Source organism: Meriones unguiculatus, chromosome 8 (assembly GCF_030254825.1).
Source record: "Meriones unguiculatus strain TT.TT164.6M chromosome 8, Bangor_MerUng_6.1, whole genome shotgun sequence".
Lineage (NCBI taxonomy): Eukaryota > Metazoa > Chordata > Mammalia > Rodentia > Muridae > Meriones > Meriones unguiculatus.
The window spans coordinates 84589580-84607185 of record NC_083356.1 but is presented as its reverse complement, the minus strand read 5'-3'; the positions used below and the strand labels follow the sequence as shown (position 1 = coordinate 84607185).

General features: G+C 39.9%; 1 protein-coding gene across 3 annotated transcripts in view; it reads right to left on the bottom strand.

The window, feature by feature from the left end:
• Positions 1 to 736: 736 nt before the first annotated feature.
• The window catches only part of Kynu (kynureninase), a 136379-nt gene continuing 119509 nt past the window's right edge, over positions 737 to 17606 (bottom strand). The window contains exons 11-14 of one of the 3 annotated variants that reach the window (XM_021656130.2): positions 11366 to 11418; positions 9359 to 9444; positions 2116 to 2337; positions 737 to 1231 (exon numbers count right to left, since the gene is read on the bottom strand). In XM_021656130.2, coding sequence (XP_021511805.1) covers positions 1100 to 1231; positions 2116 to 2337; positions 9359 to 9444; positions 11366 to 11418 — 493 coding nt within the window. In that variant the 3' untranslated portion in view covers positions 737 to 1099. Of the gene's footprint in view, positions 1232 to 1949; positions 2081 to 2115; positions 2338 to 9358; positions 9445 to 11365; positions 11419 to 17606 lie in introns of all 3 variants that reach the window. The other 2 variants (XM_021656133.2, XM_060390095.1) reach the window with 2 other exon arrangements.

Here is a 17606-nt window from a genome sequence, read left to right as displayed (position 1 = left end):
CTTTGCCAATAGTAGTGGCATCAAAAAGTGATGGCTGGGGAATGGCTTGGTGGATGAAGTGGTTGCTCCACAAACATAAGGACTGTGTTCAGATCCCAGCGCCCACGTAAAATCTATGTGTAGCCCTGTACATCTGTGACCTGACACTCCTGGGAGAGGCCAGAGACAGAGAAACTCTGAAGATTCACTGGTCAGCCACACTAGCAGAAGGAGTGAGCTCCAGGTTTGGTGAGCGATCCTAAATCAAAATATGAGGCAGAAGGGCTGGAACAATGTTTTAGAGGGTAAGAGCCCCGGCTACTCTTCAATAGGACCTGGGTTTGAGTCTCAACACTCACGTAGTGTCTCACAACTGACTGTAACTCCAGTCCTAGGTGATCTGATGCCATCTTCTAGCTTCTGTAGACGCAATGTGCACATGCAGGCAAAACAGCCATACACATAAAAATAAATAAAAAAATAAAAATTTACAATTTGAGGTGGACAGGGATTGAGGAAGAACCCCAGTGTTGACCTCTGGCTTCACATGAGCATTTAGGCCCAAGTACCCTCCTTACCTTTTATGCATGTGCACTTACATAGGTACACACACACATACACACACACACACACACAACACATGCATGCACACACACAAATGCAAGATTGTAATAGCATAGGGAGTATGTTTTCTTTTTCTAGAATTGGATGAAGCATCACAATATCAAACATATTTCAGATGGTTCAGTTACAAGTATTAAGAGTAAAACTCTTTAATACACCAAAATTAATTTAATACTTCCAACATTTATACAAGACGTCCACATACATTATAATGTTTTCAGTTCAGTCACCAATTAAGCAGAAAACCTTTCAGTGACCGTGGAATGTGACAGCTGATAAAGACAGTGACTTAGAGGTTGGAGTCATATAAAGTATGACTCCACAGTCCCCAAGACACTACATTCCCCAGCAACACACAAATGAAAACATGTATCAAGTTTTAGCTAAGTTCTATAATTATTACCAGTTCTAAGCAATTAATTTCTAGGTACTTTTTAATGACTAAAATTCAGTAGTAGTGAAAACCACAACACCTGTCAGCTTACTTGAGTTTATTCTAGAAAATGTGGCTAGTTTCTGTAGAGTCAAGAATGGAAGTGAGCACTCTGATGAACTTATAAACATCATGGAAAGAATTATAGAGAGGAACGGGGGCCACGCGGATGCCATCTGGTTCTCGCTTGTCACACTAGAGAGAGGAAAAAAATAAAACAACCATCTTAGTGATGTTCACACTTGGAAATTCTTTCATGAGAAAATTCCATAGATCATGACTTCCCCAAAACTTAATACATGAGCAACTTTTTGTTATTGTAAAATGCTATGTCTCTGTTAACCTAACTTCCCTCATGATAATGACACTGGCAGTGGGTTCCCACATGAATGCCCAAATTGTGTTTCTGAAGTCACTGGGAGCTATCTTTGAGAGGTGGATCCTATAATCAGCTTTCCCGAGGGTAAGCTCCAGGGTGGATGGAACCATGAGCCTCACTGAGATTTTAGGAGCTTTAGAAACCACCATTTCTCTAATCCCTGACCGACCATAAAGATGGGAGTTGTCTATATGTTCTAGGGACCGCTGATGGGTTTGAAAGTAGCATCTCATAACTTTGCCCGGCCTACTCATCACCACTGTTAGCATTAAGAAATGTCCATTACAGATATTAGTAAATGTAGTTTGAATATGGTATTTTTTAAAATTCCTGTAATGACTCTTAGAAGTGTTACTAAACTCAAAATATAGATGAGGAGTCTCAAGCCAAAGGATCATGGATTTTCTGAGAGCACAAGCATTGGGAGGGGCTCAGTTTGGCTAATAGTGTGATACTATAGCATGAGCGCTTGAGCAAGGTAACCTGTCTAAAGCTGTGAGTGCTAATGACTGGAATGCAGCCCAATTCATGTACCTCTTTCCCTACAGGTCCGTTCTCCAAAAATCACCGTGAAGGCTACATAAGCTTATCAAAATGATGTGCAATAAAAAGTAAGCTGAGTAAACTAAGACTCGTCCCAGCCTGGAAGCCAAAGAGAAGCTGTTCTGCAAAGCAAGACATAAGATTAGCATATACATACAACGACTCCTCTTTTTTCTAGTTCCTTAAAAATGCTTTTCTTGGAAATGGAAAAGGTCAGTGTTAGTTGGCAGCCACGCTCTTCGGCCCTGGGCGGGGTGATTATGTTCACAACTGGCCCCCTGTTTTCTTTACTGCGGTACTGCTTGAGCATGTATTCCAGATACCCTGTCAGCAGAATGGATTTTCTCCTCAGTGCTGGCACAGTTGCTTGCTGAAAGACCTGAGAACAACAATCAGATTAGCAGTGGCTACTAACTTACAGAGAAGCAAACTAAAATGTAAATGATACAGAAAAACGGAAATTCCTACTTTGGATGTATTAAGAAACATCAATCTTTAGAAAATCTTTTTTTTTTTCTAGTGAAATTATTATTTTTTTTTCAATGCTTTACCATTAAAGAGAGAAGGTAGTTTTCATGGTAGAAAAATAGATGTGGATGTCATTTAAACAATATTTGCCCGAGAAGAAAATCATCTTGTTTAGGAATATTCAACTGTCTTCTGTAAAATGGTCCACAGAAGGTTCAAAGCAAGACAGATGCATGTGTAAATATGGTTGCTGGTATTGTCCACAATGTCTTGCTGAACACTACATTTTTCTCAACTCAGTAGTTCTTTCCTTTACCTTCCTTCCTTCCTTCCTTCATTCCTTCCTTCCTTCCTTCCTTCCTTTCTTTTTCTTTCTTTCTCTTTCTCTCTCTCTTTCTTTCTTTCCCCCCCTTTCTTTCTTAATAATGTTTTTCTGTACCTGGCTGTCCTGGAACTCACTATGTAGACCAGGCTGATCTGAAACTCAGAGATCCACCTGCCTCTGCCTCCCAAGTGATGCTATTAAAGGTATGGGCCACCTGGCTTGTATTTTCTTAAGTTAAATTATAGAGCTGTTTTTTTCCCCCCAGGAAGTTAATATGTTGCATAAATAATTATTGTTGCTGATTCCACTTCGCCTTTCCTTGAAAAACTCTAGCAAAATATTTCCATTTGCTGCCTGAGGGACAGATCACAATGAGTGACAAGGGTCTACAGTATTCTGTAATGTTAAGGGACAGAACAGACATGATGTTCTGTCTTGTTTAAAAATGTATCCTCCATATAAGAACTGCCAGAAGTGTTAACAGCATGATGTATATAGCATGCCATTTAATGTCCTTTGCTATAACATAAGCCAAAATATCAAGACAAATATGGGTGATGTCATTTAGTGGTATCTGGCTTTTATCAAGACATGAAACAGTATGTGTGAGAAGGCATTTTAATAAGATTTGAAAGAATAAGCAAAGATTTCTCTGTATGTTCAGTGTGTAAGCTATGGATTTGCTGAAAGTTAGGACTGTCTGATCAGTTAAGGTCCAGCTGAAGGCACAGGCTAGTATCTGTTCTGGAACTTCAATGCGTAGAGCTGTGAAATTCCTGAAGGTAAGTTCTGTTTGAGACAAGTGAATGCATCTGTTTCAGACAGAGGCAGCTGCAGGCAGAGGCAGCTGCAGGGAGACAGCTGCAAGCAAAGGCAGGTGCAGGTGTCTTTGCTGAGGTCTGAGTGCCAACACCACCAGCTTCAGGATGTTGGGTTCAAGCTACTGGGAGTTTCATTTCCTGTGCAAAACAAGATGCTGGTGCAGTGGAGTGCATGGGAAGCCAGTCAGGCGTTCGATTAGCACATTCCCTGAAGCGCAGGAGCAGCCTGGCAAGGCGCGGCTTGCAAGGTTTGAAACAAAGACTGTGAGATTCATTAGCACAAGTTTCTCTCTGGAGATTATCATTTCCTAAAAATATTTTTTTTTAAATAAATTATTCTATACAAATTTCTGGTTCAGAAAATGGCCCCCAAATACGCCCCACAGGCTAATGTGTGAAATACACAGTTGCCCCTTTCCATCTGCAAGTACCTGAGTTCATTAAAGATAACCGCATCGGACTTTCGTGTGATGTTGACACATCCTCTCCCACGCTGTAATACGTGAGGATCCTACTTAGTGGTACCCAGCACAGCAAAACTGCTGTGTAGCTACTTGTAAACACTGTATCATCTGGGAAAAATAGGTCTGTATGAGGAGAATGCTTTCCCCTGGGCTTAGCGTCCATAAAGGAAAACCCCAGGCACGTGGAGGGCAAGGTGTCCACTTTTAATCATTCATTCGTGTCTGCAGGTGATGAAGCTACTGGAGATTTTTAGTTACCATTTACAGTGTCCTTAAAAGGATGAGACAGTTGCTTTTTCCAATTTCCTTTATAGCTAAAATGTCATATGTCAGTGTCTTCACTGTCAACCACTTTTGTTTTTTATATTACAAAATGGTTTCACTTTCAGAGGAAAACAAATAAATGTAAGATTATTTTCCACATCACAGCCACAGCAACTGTGGCTACTCTAGTCCTTTTGGACACAGTTTCTGTAGAACTATGATGAGCTACCTGACAGGAAGCAACCGTGAGGAAGGAAGGGTTTACACCTGCTGACAGTTTAAGAAGGGTTCTGCCTCTAGTCGCACCGTGCCCACATTCAGGAACAGGGCAGACAGGAAATGAGCATGCAACAGGAAGTTCCAAGGTCTGCCCTTAGGGCCAGCTTCCTCCAGCAGAAGTCCACTTTCTTTCTAAGACTGGTTCACCCGCTGGGGACCACACACTCGAATACCGGGGACCACATTCAAACTGCCTGGCCTGAACCTCTCTAAAGTGTCCTCACAGAGCAGAGAGGTTTTCTGAAGTCCCGCATGAAGCTATTAAGAGAGCTGGATGGGCTCAGTGCCCGAAAAGAGTTAAGGAAGAGTTAGTAAGAGTCAGAAGGGAACTCTATCAAGTGCCTATTTTCCCTGTTGCTTGTTTTTTTTTTTTAAATCAAAAATATGTATTTTTTTTATTATAGAAAGTTGAAAACCACAATTTCAAAATTCTATAGCTTTTCTTGGCAGGTTTCTTTACTTGCTTTATTTTGTTGTTATTGTATGAAATAATCACAAGACTAGGAAGGTTAGCTCCTCAAGCTTGCGGGGTTAGACCCGCAAGGTAGAAAGGTTAGACCCTCAGGATGGGAAGGCTATACACTCTTAAGCAGGAAAAGCATATAGAGTGTAGTTTTAAATTTTTCTCTTCAATTCATTTTTCTTTCCTTTTTATTTCTTCTTTTCTCTTTCTTTTCTTCTTCTTTTCTCTCTCCCCAGAGTCTTACTATGTATCCCTGGCTGTCCTGGAACTCACATATATCCACCTGTCTCTGCCTCTGCCTCCGGACTGCTGGGATATAGTATGTGAGCCACCATGCCTACCTGGGTTCTCTTAAATTTTTAAACTTAGGTCTGTATGCTTTGTGAAGAAACACCTTGTATTTGTCCTTGATGCTGTCTTGATCTTCATCACCATGCAATCAACCCGAACACTTAGCATGTATTTTTTGAAGAGTTTATACCATTACAAATTTACACACTGAGCAGGTGTGGAAAACGCATCCTTTTTGCTACGTAAAAATATGAGAACACATTAAATAGAAAGTACATAAAAATTCTACCTTAGCAATCAAAACACCAAGAAAATTTCTGGAATTCCCTGCTCCAGACAGCTTCAAAACACAAAGGAGCAAATGTAGTCACGAGCGAGCACTTTTGTTCCTTTGAGGGCATCCTTAATGTCTCATGGGGAGTGGAGTGCTGGCCCCTTCCCAGCATTATTCTCCTCCTCAGCCACAGTGTAATTTAAATGGCTGTAGGAATGACTTCAGTCCAGCAGTGTGAATGAAGTGACCGTTCAAAACTGACGACAGGAACTACTTGAATAGCAGCAGTTGAGGAAATGTGGTTCTAAACACACATATGGATACATTTTTCAATGTGTTGGCTGGGGGCATACATGCCATGGAGCACATGTGGAGGGCAGAAGACCCTGCTCTCTCCACCCTTGTTTACATGGGTTATCTGGCTTGTGCAGCTAGCACTTTACGTGCTGACCCATCTCTCCGGCCCTGTCCTGTTGAAGGAATCCTCCAGTTGTTTTTCGAGTATATTGAGTAGTTTTTAAAGGAAAATGGACAAGGCAGCAGGTCAAGTCATTTATTTCTTTCATTTAAATATCGGCCAAGTTTTAGTTCCCTTCCCCACTCTCTTCTTATTTCTTTGGTCCTTTATCTTTTCTTTCTTCCAGCTTGCCTTCGCCATCACCTTTCTCGCCTCACTACTCAGCTTTTCTCACTCTGCACCCACTTTCTAACATTCCTCTTCAGATTTCCTTCCCTGTGACATTCTCCTTCCACATCTCCACAGCATGGCTTTGCCCCAGTAATAAACGAACAAATCGTATAAACAAATAAAACCAAGGGGTTGAACTTGCGAAAGCTTATTGACAGGGCTCAGAAATACATGGAAATGAGGATAACAGAGAGTGGGAATGGGTAGTGTGTGTTGTTTTGTTGTTTTAAATCTTTGCAATTTAAAATGGGGAGGAAAAAAATTTCAAAACTACTTTAGCCAGGACAAAGATTGAGTAGTGTGTTCAACTGTAATGATCAAAGAAGAGGCTGTCAGTTGGGGAAGAGCATAAAATGAGTTGGAGGAAAGGACTAGGAAGAAAGGAAAGGAACATTATTTAAATAAAATATATATATACATACAACTAAAAAGTAAACAAAAAAAATGATTTGGCCAGAACAAAACCTTGATAATGAATGGCTGCAACAGGACTCAAGAAGCTGCTGAGAATTTGTGCCCTGCTTCAGGTGGCCTCTAAGGTTCTTTTGGTAAATTTAACTCCAGGTATTAAAGGGAAATGTGAGTCAGACCTCAAAGTCTTAGTGGGAAGTTGATGTAGGTGTCTCTAAGCTGTCATGGTAGGAGACTAGTAGTAGCCTGAAAGAGACTCTGCCTCCCTTCTGTGCAAATAGTTTGCTAAATGAGAGGAGCTGGCTGTGCCCCCACAGGCTGGAATCACCCCACTCCAAAGGTATAGGCAACTGAGTTGGAGGTCCTCTATCTTGAGAAAAAGAAACATCTGCATGTATACATGTGGGAGGTCAGAAGAAATGAACTGAATGCTAACGCGACCTAGCTCCCAAGGGTGTGTCTTAGCTGCTTTCATGCATAGCTCTTCTTCCTTTTTTATTTTTTATTTTTTTTTATTTTTGCCATAAAGTTTCTATAACTCTCAGGTTTTTCTAAAGGATATATTTTTAAAATTTTTATTAATTACCCTTTATTCACTTTGTATCCCCCCTGTAGCTCCCTCCCTTCTTCCCTCCCTAATCCTCCCTCCCTCCCCCTTCTCCACACATGCCCCTCCCCAAGTCCACTGATAGGGGAGGTCCTCCTTTCCTTCTAATTCTAGTCTATTAAGCCTCATCAGACCTGGAGAGGACAGGAGCTCCACAAGGAGAGCAACAGAACCAAAATATCTGGGCACAGGGGTCTTTTCTGAGACTGATACTCCAACCAAGGACCACTCACGGAGATAACCTAGAACCCCTGCACAGATGTAGCCCATGGCAGTTCAGTGTCCAAGTGGGTTCCATAGTAATGGGAACAGGGACTGTCTCTGACATGAACTGATTGGCCTGATCTTTGACCACCTTCCCCTGAGGGAGGAGAAGCCTTACCAGGCCACAGAGGAAGACAATGCACCCACTCCTGATTAGCTCTTCTTTTAAAAGCCTGCAAACTGATTTGACACTTGCTGTTTTTAAAATCATTACACACAGCATTTCTCATGGATACTAGTTATTAAATATTTTTGACAGTTACTAAATATCATTAGATAAAGTACTGAACAGACTTTTTCTCCCAAAAGAAAAACCTTTAAAAAGTTTTACACTAGATGAAAAATAATCTCACTTGCTCTATTTTTTTTAAATCAAAACAGTCCAAAAAGGTGAAAGTAGCGCATGCTCCATCTAGTGGCCAAACTGGGTAGGTGCTTTCTAAACTAGGATGGAATGGGAAAGGCAGTTATCACTATGTAGAGGTGAAGGTGTACAAAACCAGGCGCTTGTTAATGCCACCCAGTGGCCAGAATGATAAACTGCTCTATTTTGAGTTTAGAAGACATAATTTCTTTCTAATCATTCCATTCAAACTCAAATCCTGCACAACAGGATTTCCTAAAATATCAGGATTAGATGACTTTAGAAGGCATTGAGGAAATGAATTCAAATCTTAGTTGACATCTGTTTAAGGTGGTATGATTTTTTTAAAGTATGTTTTAGTCAAATTTACCCAATTAACATATGTATTGGTGTTAAATATGTAACTTTGGAGGTGTATTTTTATTTCATGCGTGTGGCATTTTGTCTGTAAGCATGCTTATGCACCACAAATGTGTCTGGTGCCCGCAGAGGCCAAAAGAGGGTATTGGATTCTCTAAGAGCTACAGACAACCGTGAGCTGCCATGTGGGTGCTGGAAAGCAAACCTAGATCCTCTGGAAGAGCAACCTCTATGCTTAAACCCTCTCTACCCCCTAACTATATAAATTCAATCACTTGATAAGTAAAATTAATATGTAACATATTTACTTGAATGAAATTAGAATACCACTAAATGATATTAAAGACATAACAGTTTGGGTTTCTAGGCATGTTCATATATCTATGTCTTTTTTTGTGTACATGCACATCTATAAGCCTAACTGGTTTTATAAATCTTAATACTGAGTGAAATTCAATTTAGACAAATGTGTGGATTGCTTTAAAAGAAAGCACTGATTAGAGATTATACTTGGATTCAGTGACATAGTCACCCCAATAAGAACAATATCTATCCTGTTGAATAAGGCCACCTTACTTCATGTATGGTTACTCTAATCTTTCACAGTTACCTTACAAACTTAGTCTCCTGTTACCTTTTGACAAGGCACTTTGGTAGTTTCTTGACTTGTAGAACCTGAGGTAACAGGGGCCTAGAAGTCACAATAATGCCTGGCAAGTCTTTCTCAATAAATACCAGCTACTTGAGTGAATGAAGTTAGAATGAAGTGTTATATGCCTATGTGGTTTATCAAAAGATGAACATTGACTCAGTCAAGTCCATACACATCTCAGTAGAACAGCAACAAACATGTCTTTCCCACATGAGGTCCAGGTAGCAAATGAAACAAAAGCAGGGTCACAGTCGTACTCATTGTCCCAATAGAAAATACTGCCCCTTTTCCATTGCTTACTCTAATTTAGGATCTTTCTGATTAGCAGGAAGCCCTTAGGGCTTGTGACAACTAGGAGATGCAAGCAGAACAGGATGTGGGAAGGCAAAAGCCCAGGTCTCTTACCTCTAAACTAGCATGCAAGGAACAGACCAACAGAATGGGAGGGTTGGAAATTCGGAATCCATTGGCTCCTGGGATTAATTGCAGTTCTGAAAAATTAATATGATGTTATTATTTAGAACATACTTTAAAAGAGGCTTTTAACTATTTTTAAAATAGTCAATAGTGAAAGAGTAAGACTTAAAGCCATTTTCCAGGCAGTTGTGGTGGTGCACACTTTTACTCCTAGCAGAGGCAGGCAGATCTTTGTGAGTTCTCATCTAGCCTAGTCTACCAATCCGGAACAGCCAAGGCTACAATGAGAAACCCCCTGTCTCAAAAAAATAAAACCATTTTCCCCTGGGTGGTATTTCTGAACTATTTTGGATAGAGGGGAAAATGCTGGCATGTTTCTCCTCTACGGTCAAGTCCCATGACGAAATCTCAACCTTCTCAGCTGATGTGACATGAGAACTCTTACACAGAAGATAAAAATGGTCTAAACCACACACTCTGTCTTTCTGGTTCCAAGCCAGTGTTTCAGTTTTACAGTGTGCTTTTAAAACTATTGTGAGTGTTTTGTCATCAGAGAGAATACGAAGCTGTGAAGACCTGTGATCCAGTGTCACCTGAAAGGAGAAAGACAAACAAAATGACCCATAGAGGTGGTTTCTTGCTCTAAGAATTGTATTAGGTCACATGGCTTTCTTAGGAAAAAAAGAGGCCATAAAAGATCTGCCTATGTATGGCAAGTTAGAAACTAAAGGCATAGCAGGTCGTCCCCTAACCTGATCACATACATTGAACTGAAGAATGTTAAACCTAGTAACATTAGGGTGACTAGAAATTAACTTAAAACTGAGACGATTGTGTTCAATGTCATGGGTCTTGAAAGTTATCAAGCCTTGGGCTAGTTGAAATAAGACCGATGGACAATGTTCAGTCTATTACATGGCCTTAAGTAGTTTTGTTTTAAGTAAAAGCTTATTGGGACAATGGTCTTAGTGACTTCTGCGTGCCTTGATGTGGGCTGCTTTATTGGCACAAATACAGAGCTGAGCAGAACAGCTTAAAATAGGTTCTGTCTCCTGTGTCACAGCAAGAGGGCCAGTTCTCTTCTTGGTATAATCAAATCTGTCATGACTGATAAGAAACCTTTCCTCAGTTAATTGAAGTGAGTGCCATCACCATTAACAGGTTAGCAGGCTGGATACATTACAGGCTTCTGATCTGGCTGGGATCATTCGTCTGAACCCTTGCTATCTGGCTGTTGCCAATTTAAAGACATATAAACAGTTCCTAAGTTACGCATGCATTCTACAACACTGAGTTTATGCTTAACCGGCAAATGCTCATGATGTCTCCTGTGTCCTGGAAGGCTGGAAGACAATCACAGGAAAAACGTGACCCTAGTGCATGACAGAGCTTCCTTACTACCATTGATGTACCTGCTTATAGGGATTCTTTTTCTCTGGTATGTGGCAAATACCCCAGCGAGGAGATATTTGGAACAAGAACAAACGTGAACATTTGTTAAAAGTGCTATAGTACGCCACCGGGTTTGTAGTTTTGGATTTAACTTACTCCTAAACCAAACGCTGAAGTCAACATTATTCACATCAAATATGTGGGACAGAACAAACAGTGTCTGGCACTAGCACAGAACCATTCAGCAGCAAAGTGGGATTGACACATGTTTCTCTGGCTCCGGCCTCAATCACCAAATTGTCCCCTGCCTTCACTGCTTGTGCTTTGGCCATTCCTACTTGGGAATCTGACCAAGCCACATGAGCCGCAGGCTAGATTTCATTTCCTTTAATCTCTCTTCAAAGGGATAAAATGCAAAATCATGCTAAATCTATAAACACTTAGCCTTACGTACTGAAATGTCATTTCTTATTTTGGAAAGCACAGTGACATTTTCAAAGTGCATTCTCCATGGGGCATGTCTATTGCATGTAATACAAAGGCAGTTGAAAATTAGAACAAAGTCAAAACGAAATCGCATATAATGAAGTGGAATGTACTTACTGTTGTCCATCTTAAATCTTGTACTGAGTTCATGGCCAAACCATCCCACTAACCTAAAATATAAGATAACAACAGGCATAAAATGTGGTGTGAGTTACCAAATCCTTAAGTATATAAATGCTACATAATAGAATAAAAAACTGTCATGGAGCAGGAACAGCTGGGAAAAGACGAGACGGCGAGGAATATGGGGCGCATGGTTGGGAAGTAGCCAGGATATATAGATGGGTTAGAACAGATCAATATCTGCCCAGCTGTGGTGCCCTAAAGCTCCTTAATAAATGTTCTAAAAAAAGAAACTACCAAAAATAAGGGAAATCAATTTCTCACATTCTTTGTTTCATTTTAGTACAATTAAATATAGTTACGATTAATATTTTCTTATTCAGTGATTTTTTTTTTAATCTTCAACTGATTTAGAAGAGCATCAATGGGGGTTTTGCTTTGAAATGACTAACTGAAGCTTAAAGGTCAGAGTCAACTGTCCCATGATATTTTACAATAGAACCCTAGAGACATGGCCTAGCAAGATTCAACAGAGTACCTAGAGTGTTTGAATAATTTCCTAAGGAAATATATTCCTCACATTTGAACTTAGTTTGCATTGAACTGTATTTTAATGGGCAAGACTGAAAATATAGATTATATATGAAAAAATTATGTTTGTCTCTATTAGAAGGAAGATAAAATAATGAAGAGTAAACCATCAGTCAATCAATCAATCAAACAAACCTTGAAAAAAATAGTGTTCCCAACCATGAGTTCTCTATTTTCAATAATTTTAAAATATTTTCTTTTAAAAATTAGCAAAATAAGAAAATACAAAGTAATCTACACCAGGTTTATAAACACTTAAAATAGTGTGTTAAAAAGGTAGACCAAATTACAGAGAAAATGACAAATAGGGAGAGAAATGATCTTGCTAATTTTGAGGGATTTTATTATGAGTGGTTTTGTTTGTTTGTTTTTCAAAGACAGAATAATGAAATGTTCCAGGAGCTATGCTTCCCTCAACAGGGCACAAATCTGACCAAAGAGGAAATGCAAATGTGCCTCCCCACCCCATTCAGCAAACAACACATCTTAATTTCACAAAGAAAAATTTCATCATATGAAAGAAGGGGGAGTTAGTAAGACTTGGAGAGGACAGGAGCTCCATAAGGACCAAATATATCTGGGCACAGGGGTCTTTTCTGAAACTGACTCTCCAGTCAAGGACCATGTAAGGATAGAACCTAGGACCCCTGCTCAGAAGTAGCCCATGGCAGCTCAGCATACAACTGGGTACCCTAGTAAGGGGAACTGGGACTGTCTCTGACATGAACTCAATGGCTGGCTCTTTGATTTTCTCCCCCACCCCCGAGGGAGGAGCAGCCTTGCTAGGCCACAGAGGAGGACATTGCAGCTGGTACCGATGATACCTGATAAACTAGGGTCAGATGGAAGAAGAGGAAGACTTCCCTACCAGTGGACTTAAAGAGGGGTAGGGAGGAGATGAGGGAGGGAGGGAGGGGTAGGGAGGAGATGAGGGAGAGGGTTACGGCTGGGATACAAAGTAAATAACCTGTGATTAAGATAAAAAGATAAAAATTATAAAAAAGAAAAATTTCAAATAACAAGAATTAAACCACATTTAAAGTACTGAATTGACAACGTGATATAAAAATTAGGATGCCTACTTTTGTCAAGCATTCAAAGAAAGGCAACATTTTCCCTTTGTTAAGTGATGTGGATTACCAGCACTTAAACCTTTCTAAAGAACACTATGACAAAATGAGTGGAAGTTATCGGAAGCAACAACATGAAGAGTCTTCATTAAACTCCCAAGAAAAGTAGCAACCCTGTGCACATATGAATATCACAAGCCACAAGGAGCTGCCAAAAAAGTAGCATAAAGTATACAGCAACTGAATAAATAAGTGAAAAGAAACTTTGTAACTAATATTCAATAATGATATGAAGATACCAAGGGAAAACATAGGAAAATGACAGATACAGTACTGTTTTTTTAAATTTAATTTAATTTAAATATTTGTTTATTACAATTTATTCACTTTGTAAACCAGCTGCAGTCCCCTCCCTTGTCTTCTCCCAGTCCCAAATGCCCTCCCTCTTCTTCCCCTATGCCCTTTCCCTAATCGATAGCAGAGGACCTCCTCCCCTTCTATCTGACCCTAGCTTATCAGGTTCCATCAAGGATGGCTGCATCATCTTCCCCTTTGGCCTGGCAAGGCTGTTCCCCTGAGGTGGAGGTGATCAAAGAGCCAGCCAGTGAGTTCATGTGAGACACAGCTCCTGTACCCCTTATTAGGGAACCTACTTGGAAACTGAGTAGCCAATGGGCTTCTTTTGAACAGGGGGTACAGTGCTGTTTTAGAAGCAAAAAATAACTACCATTGAGAACAGTGACCAGCCCCATGCTCAGAGGAGATGCTGGGACTTCCGTAGCTTCCTTCCAGTCAGTCATACAGAGAGCTTCTGGACTGTAGCTTTCATTAGTCAACATGAGTATTGGGGTGGCCATTTTGGTGACAGTACTGTTTTGAGTTATCTCTGCTTCTGTAAGAAACCCCTTTATACCCACATTCTTCTTAATAATCCCAACAAAGACTCTGTTTTACAAAGTTGACTTTGGTGCAAATGTAACTTTGTTCTATTGTGTTTCCTTTTTGAGGTGAATAGATGTGTGTGTGTGTGTGTGTGTGTGTGTGTGTGTGTGTGTGGTATCTTCCAAGGAAAAGTGTCACATACAAAAGAGTACAGGGACTCTGACGAAAGAAGGGGGAGATGAAACCCCTTGAGGGCTGTGCCACCATTAAGATGTATTTACAAAAGACAAAAAAAGGGGGAATTATGTCTTCCTCGTTCATCCAGAGCTCAATTAAATAATTTACTTTTTATTTTGAATTTTTTTTAACTCTGGACAAACATGGCAACTCTGCAGCTGAACGTTTTTGGCAACCTAGACCTAAAACCTCCATGGTTAAATGGATGGACCCCTTAAATAATACACGGCATGGACCTGACCCCATTTTAATTTGGGGACGAGGATATGTTTGTGTTTTTTCCTCAGGTTGAAGATGCTGTTCGATGGCTGCCAGAGAGACTGGTGGAACAAGTGGATTACATGTAGGTACAAGATCATTCCCCGAGTGACGATGTTGCTGATCCTGTTGCAGTGAAGGCTGAATTACACCTTTAGGCCTTAGTGCCCAGTCCCCCTCTTGTTCTCCCTGTACATGCTACCAAAGCTTTGTTTGGCTGGTTTAGTACTATTCATCTTTGTAATTGCCAGACATGTCTGCTTAGCTCCATAGCACCAAGCTAAATTTAATGACACCACACACAAAGTCCTTTTGGCCATTGAACAGCTGCATGCAGGAACTCCCTCGCCCCTGGCAGGGGCTTGGCTTGCCCAGCTCAAACATCAGCTTTCACCTCTCCTTTCCTGTGCGATGGCTGGTTAGTCCATGACGAGTGATCAATAAACGCTCACCTAAGACAAGGAAGTCCCTTTATAAGCAGGATTCTCCCGTGTAGGGTTGGGTATTTATTTGGAATCACTCTACCCAAGACAGGCACATTCAAAAGGGAGGAATTGTGGCAGCCTTTTTGGAGTTAATGGCAATTTGGAATGCGCATCTGAGCAGTGGAATTTGACCTCTAAATCTAAAGTCCAGTCTCTCATAGACTGACCCTGGCAATTCTTCAGCAGAGGGCTTTGACCCTGAGAACTAGAAGGTAAATTTCTTGTTGCCATAGTAACCAGACAGCAGACTGTATAACCTTGAGTGAGCTCTCCTAGGTTTTGACCAAGTAAAGCTCCTGTGTGAGAAACTGCTTGTACTTTTCTGCCTACTTAAGTCTTAACCTGACGTCCATTAAACTGACACCTCAATCAGCATTTAGACTTGGTGTTCTTCTTTGTGTCGCCTTGCTCTTTCTCTCTCTCCTAACCCTCTCTCAGATAGTATTCAGGTATCACTGCTGGCCAGTGACAGGAGGAGATACAAGGAGAGCAACAGAACCAAAATATCTGAGCAGAGGGGTCTTTACAGATACTCCAACCAAGGGTCATGCATGGAGATAACCTAGAACCGCTGCACAGATGTATCCATGGCAGCTCAGTCTCCTAGTGGGTTCCCTATTAATGGGAACAGGGGCTGTCTCTGACATGAACTCAGTGGCTGGCTCTTTGATCATCTCCTCCTGAGGGGGGAGTGGCCTTACCAGGCCACAGAGGAAGACAATGCAGCCAGTACTAATGAGATCTGATAGGCTAGGGTCAGATGGAAGGGGAGGGACCTCCTCTATCAATGGACTGGGAGAGGGGTATGGGAGAAGGGGGGGAGGGTGGAATTGGGAGGGAACTATGGAAAGGGCTACAGCTGGGATACAAAGTGAATAAACTGTAATTAATATAAAAAATAAAGTAAAAAATATATTTCACAATGTTTTCAGAAAAAAGATAAATGAATATGTAGAATTGAATTTGAAAAGAAAACGGGACACATAAAAGAACTAATGAAGGAATTGGAAGGAATGTGAGGAAGGCAGGATATGTTAGAGAAGAGAGGGGGAAAAAACAAAACAAAACAGGGAAGAACCATGGCAAACATGCAAGAGAAGAAAGGTAATTATTAGCCCCCAAAGAAGAAAATATTATCATCACTGTGAGTTTCTAAGAAGGAAAAAAATAAAGAACATTTGAACATTTTTGAAAATTGAATTATATCAAAAGAACTTTACTGAATAAAGATTGACTTGAATCTTTATATTGGAAAAAAAAAAATGTAACAGCGTCTGAGAGTCACTACCCACAGCACCTAACTTGCACATTAGAAGATTAGGTAATAAGGAGTTCAGAAAGGAAAGGAAGTCAGAGCAGAGGTGAAGGGTGGTGAGGCAGAAAGAAAAACATGCAAAATCCGTCAGTATTCAATGAAAGAAAACAACAGAATTGTAAAAAGAAAATTTTAAATAAAATCCTGATTCAGAAGAAGATTTTGCTTAAAAACATTGAACAGAAAAGCAAAGTATGCTAAAATGTTCCTTTTAAAGTGCTCAAACCAGAAGATACAACATTAAACAACACTGAATAAAGCCCAAACACATTTCTCAAAGCAACAAATGCCAACAGGTCCAGTGAGGTTATAATGAAGCAGAGATTACTTAAAGTATTTTAAAACCTAAATGAAATGAGCTCTTTTCTAAAAGGATGTGCTTCATTCCACTTAATTCTAGAAAGGGAAAAAGTATAAAACAAAGGACTTTATTGAACTAGAAAACAAGATAAAAACCTAAAGCCATAAAAGAAAATCCCATCTCATTACTGTTTCAGAGTAGATAGATCTCAAAATTAATTATTCCTGTATATCAAAAATTATTCACCCAAACAAAGCATTTGAAAAAAAAAGTATATTTTGTTAGAGCAATACAATATTAATGTAAACTTAACTTAGAATGACAAATATAAAACCAAACCAATCTTGAGTATACTAATACACAATCATAAAAAAATACATGTGAGACCAAACAAGAAAAATATACCTCGCAGGCTAGCTTTGCTGTTTGCAGCTAAGAATATATTCCTGTTTGGCCTTTATTTGACCGATCTGTACCAGGTGTGCTTGATCACATGTGGGTGGGAGGTCTGAGGGCTGGAAATATGTCAGGATAAATATTTGCCCTGATTGGACCTCTTGAAAAATGCAGTGAATTGTAGGTTTTGCCTTTTTCCTTCAAAAGGTGACGTGGGCCATTTTCCGGGAACCAAGTATTCCAGAAACTGGCCAGTATTTAATTAAAGCTTGCTTCAAATTTGGCTTTAACTTGTGGTAGTAGTCTTATTCTCGACCAGTGGGATCACCATATAAACTTTGCAGAGTTGCATCAAAGTTTCCAACATAAGCTGCAAGAGTTTACAGATGAAAGAATTAGTGGGAAGAGATGAATTATTATTATTTTCAAGTTATGTGATTTTATACTTGATAAGAACAAATTGATAAGTTAATATAATAGTGTGGTATGTAATTATTACAAAAATAAATTTTAAATACAAACTTGTATTATTACACAAATACATAACTAAGAAACATTTAAGGCCTACATTCCAAAACAATTACAAAACAACATTATTAGCAATCAATATGAAAAAAAGAACCAAATTATCCTCAACTTGATGTATAAGTTTAATGAGTCGCATAAAAATGCAAGCAGTCTTGTTTTTATTTGTGAGACA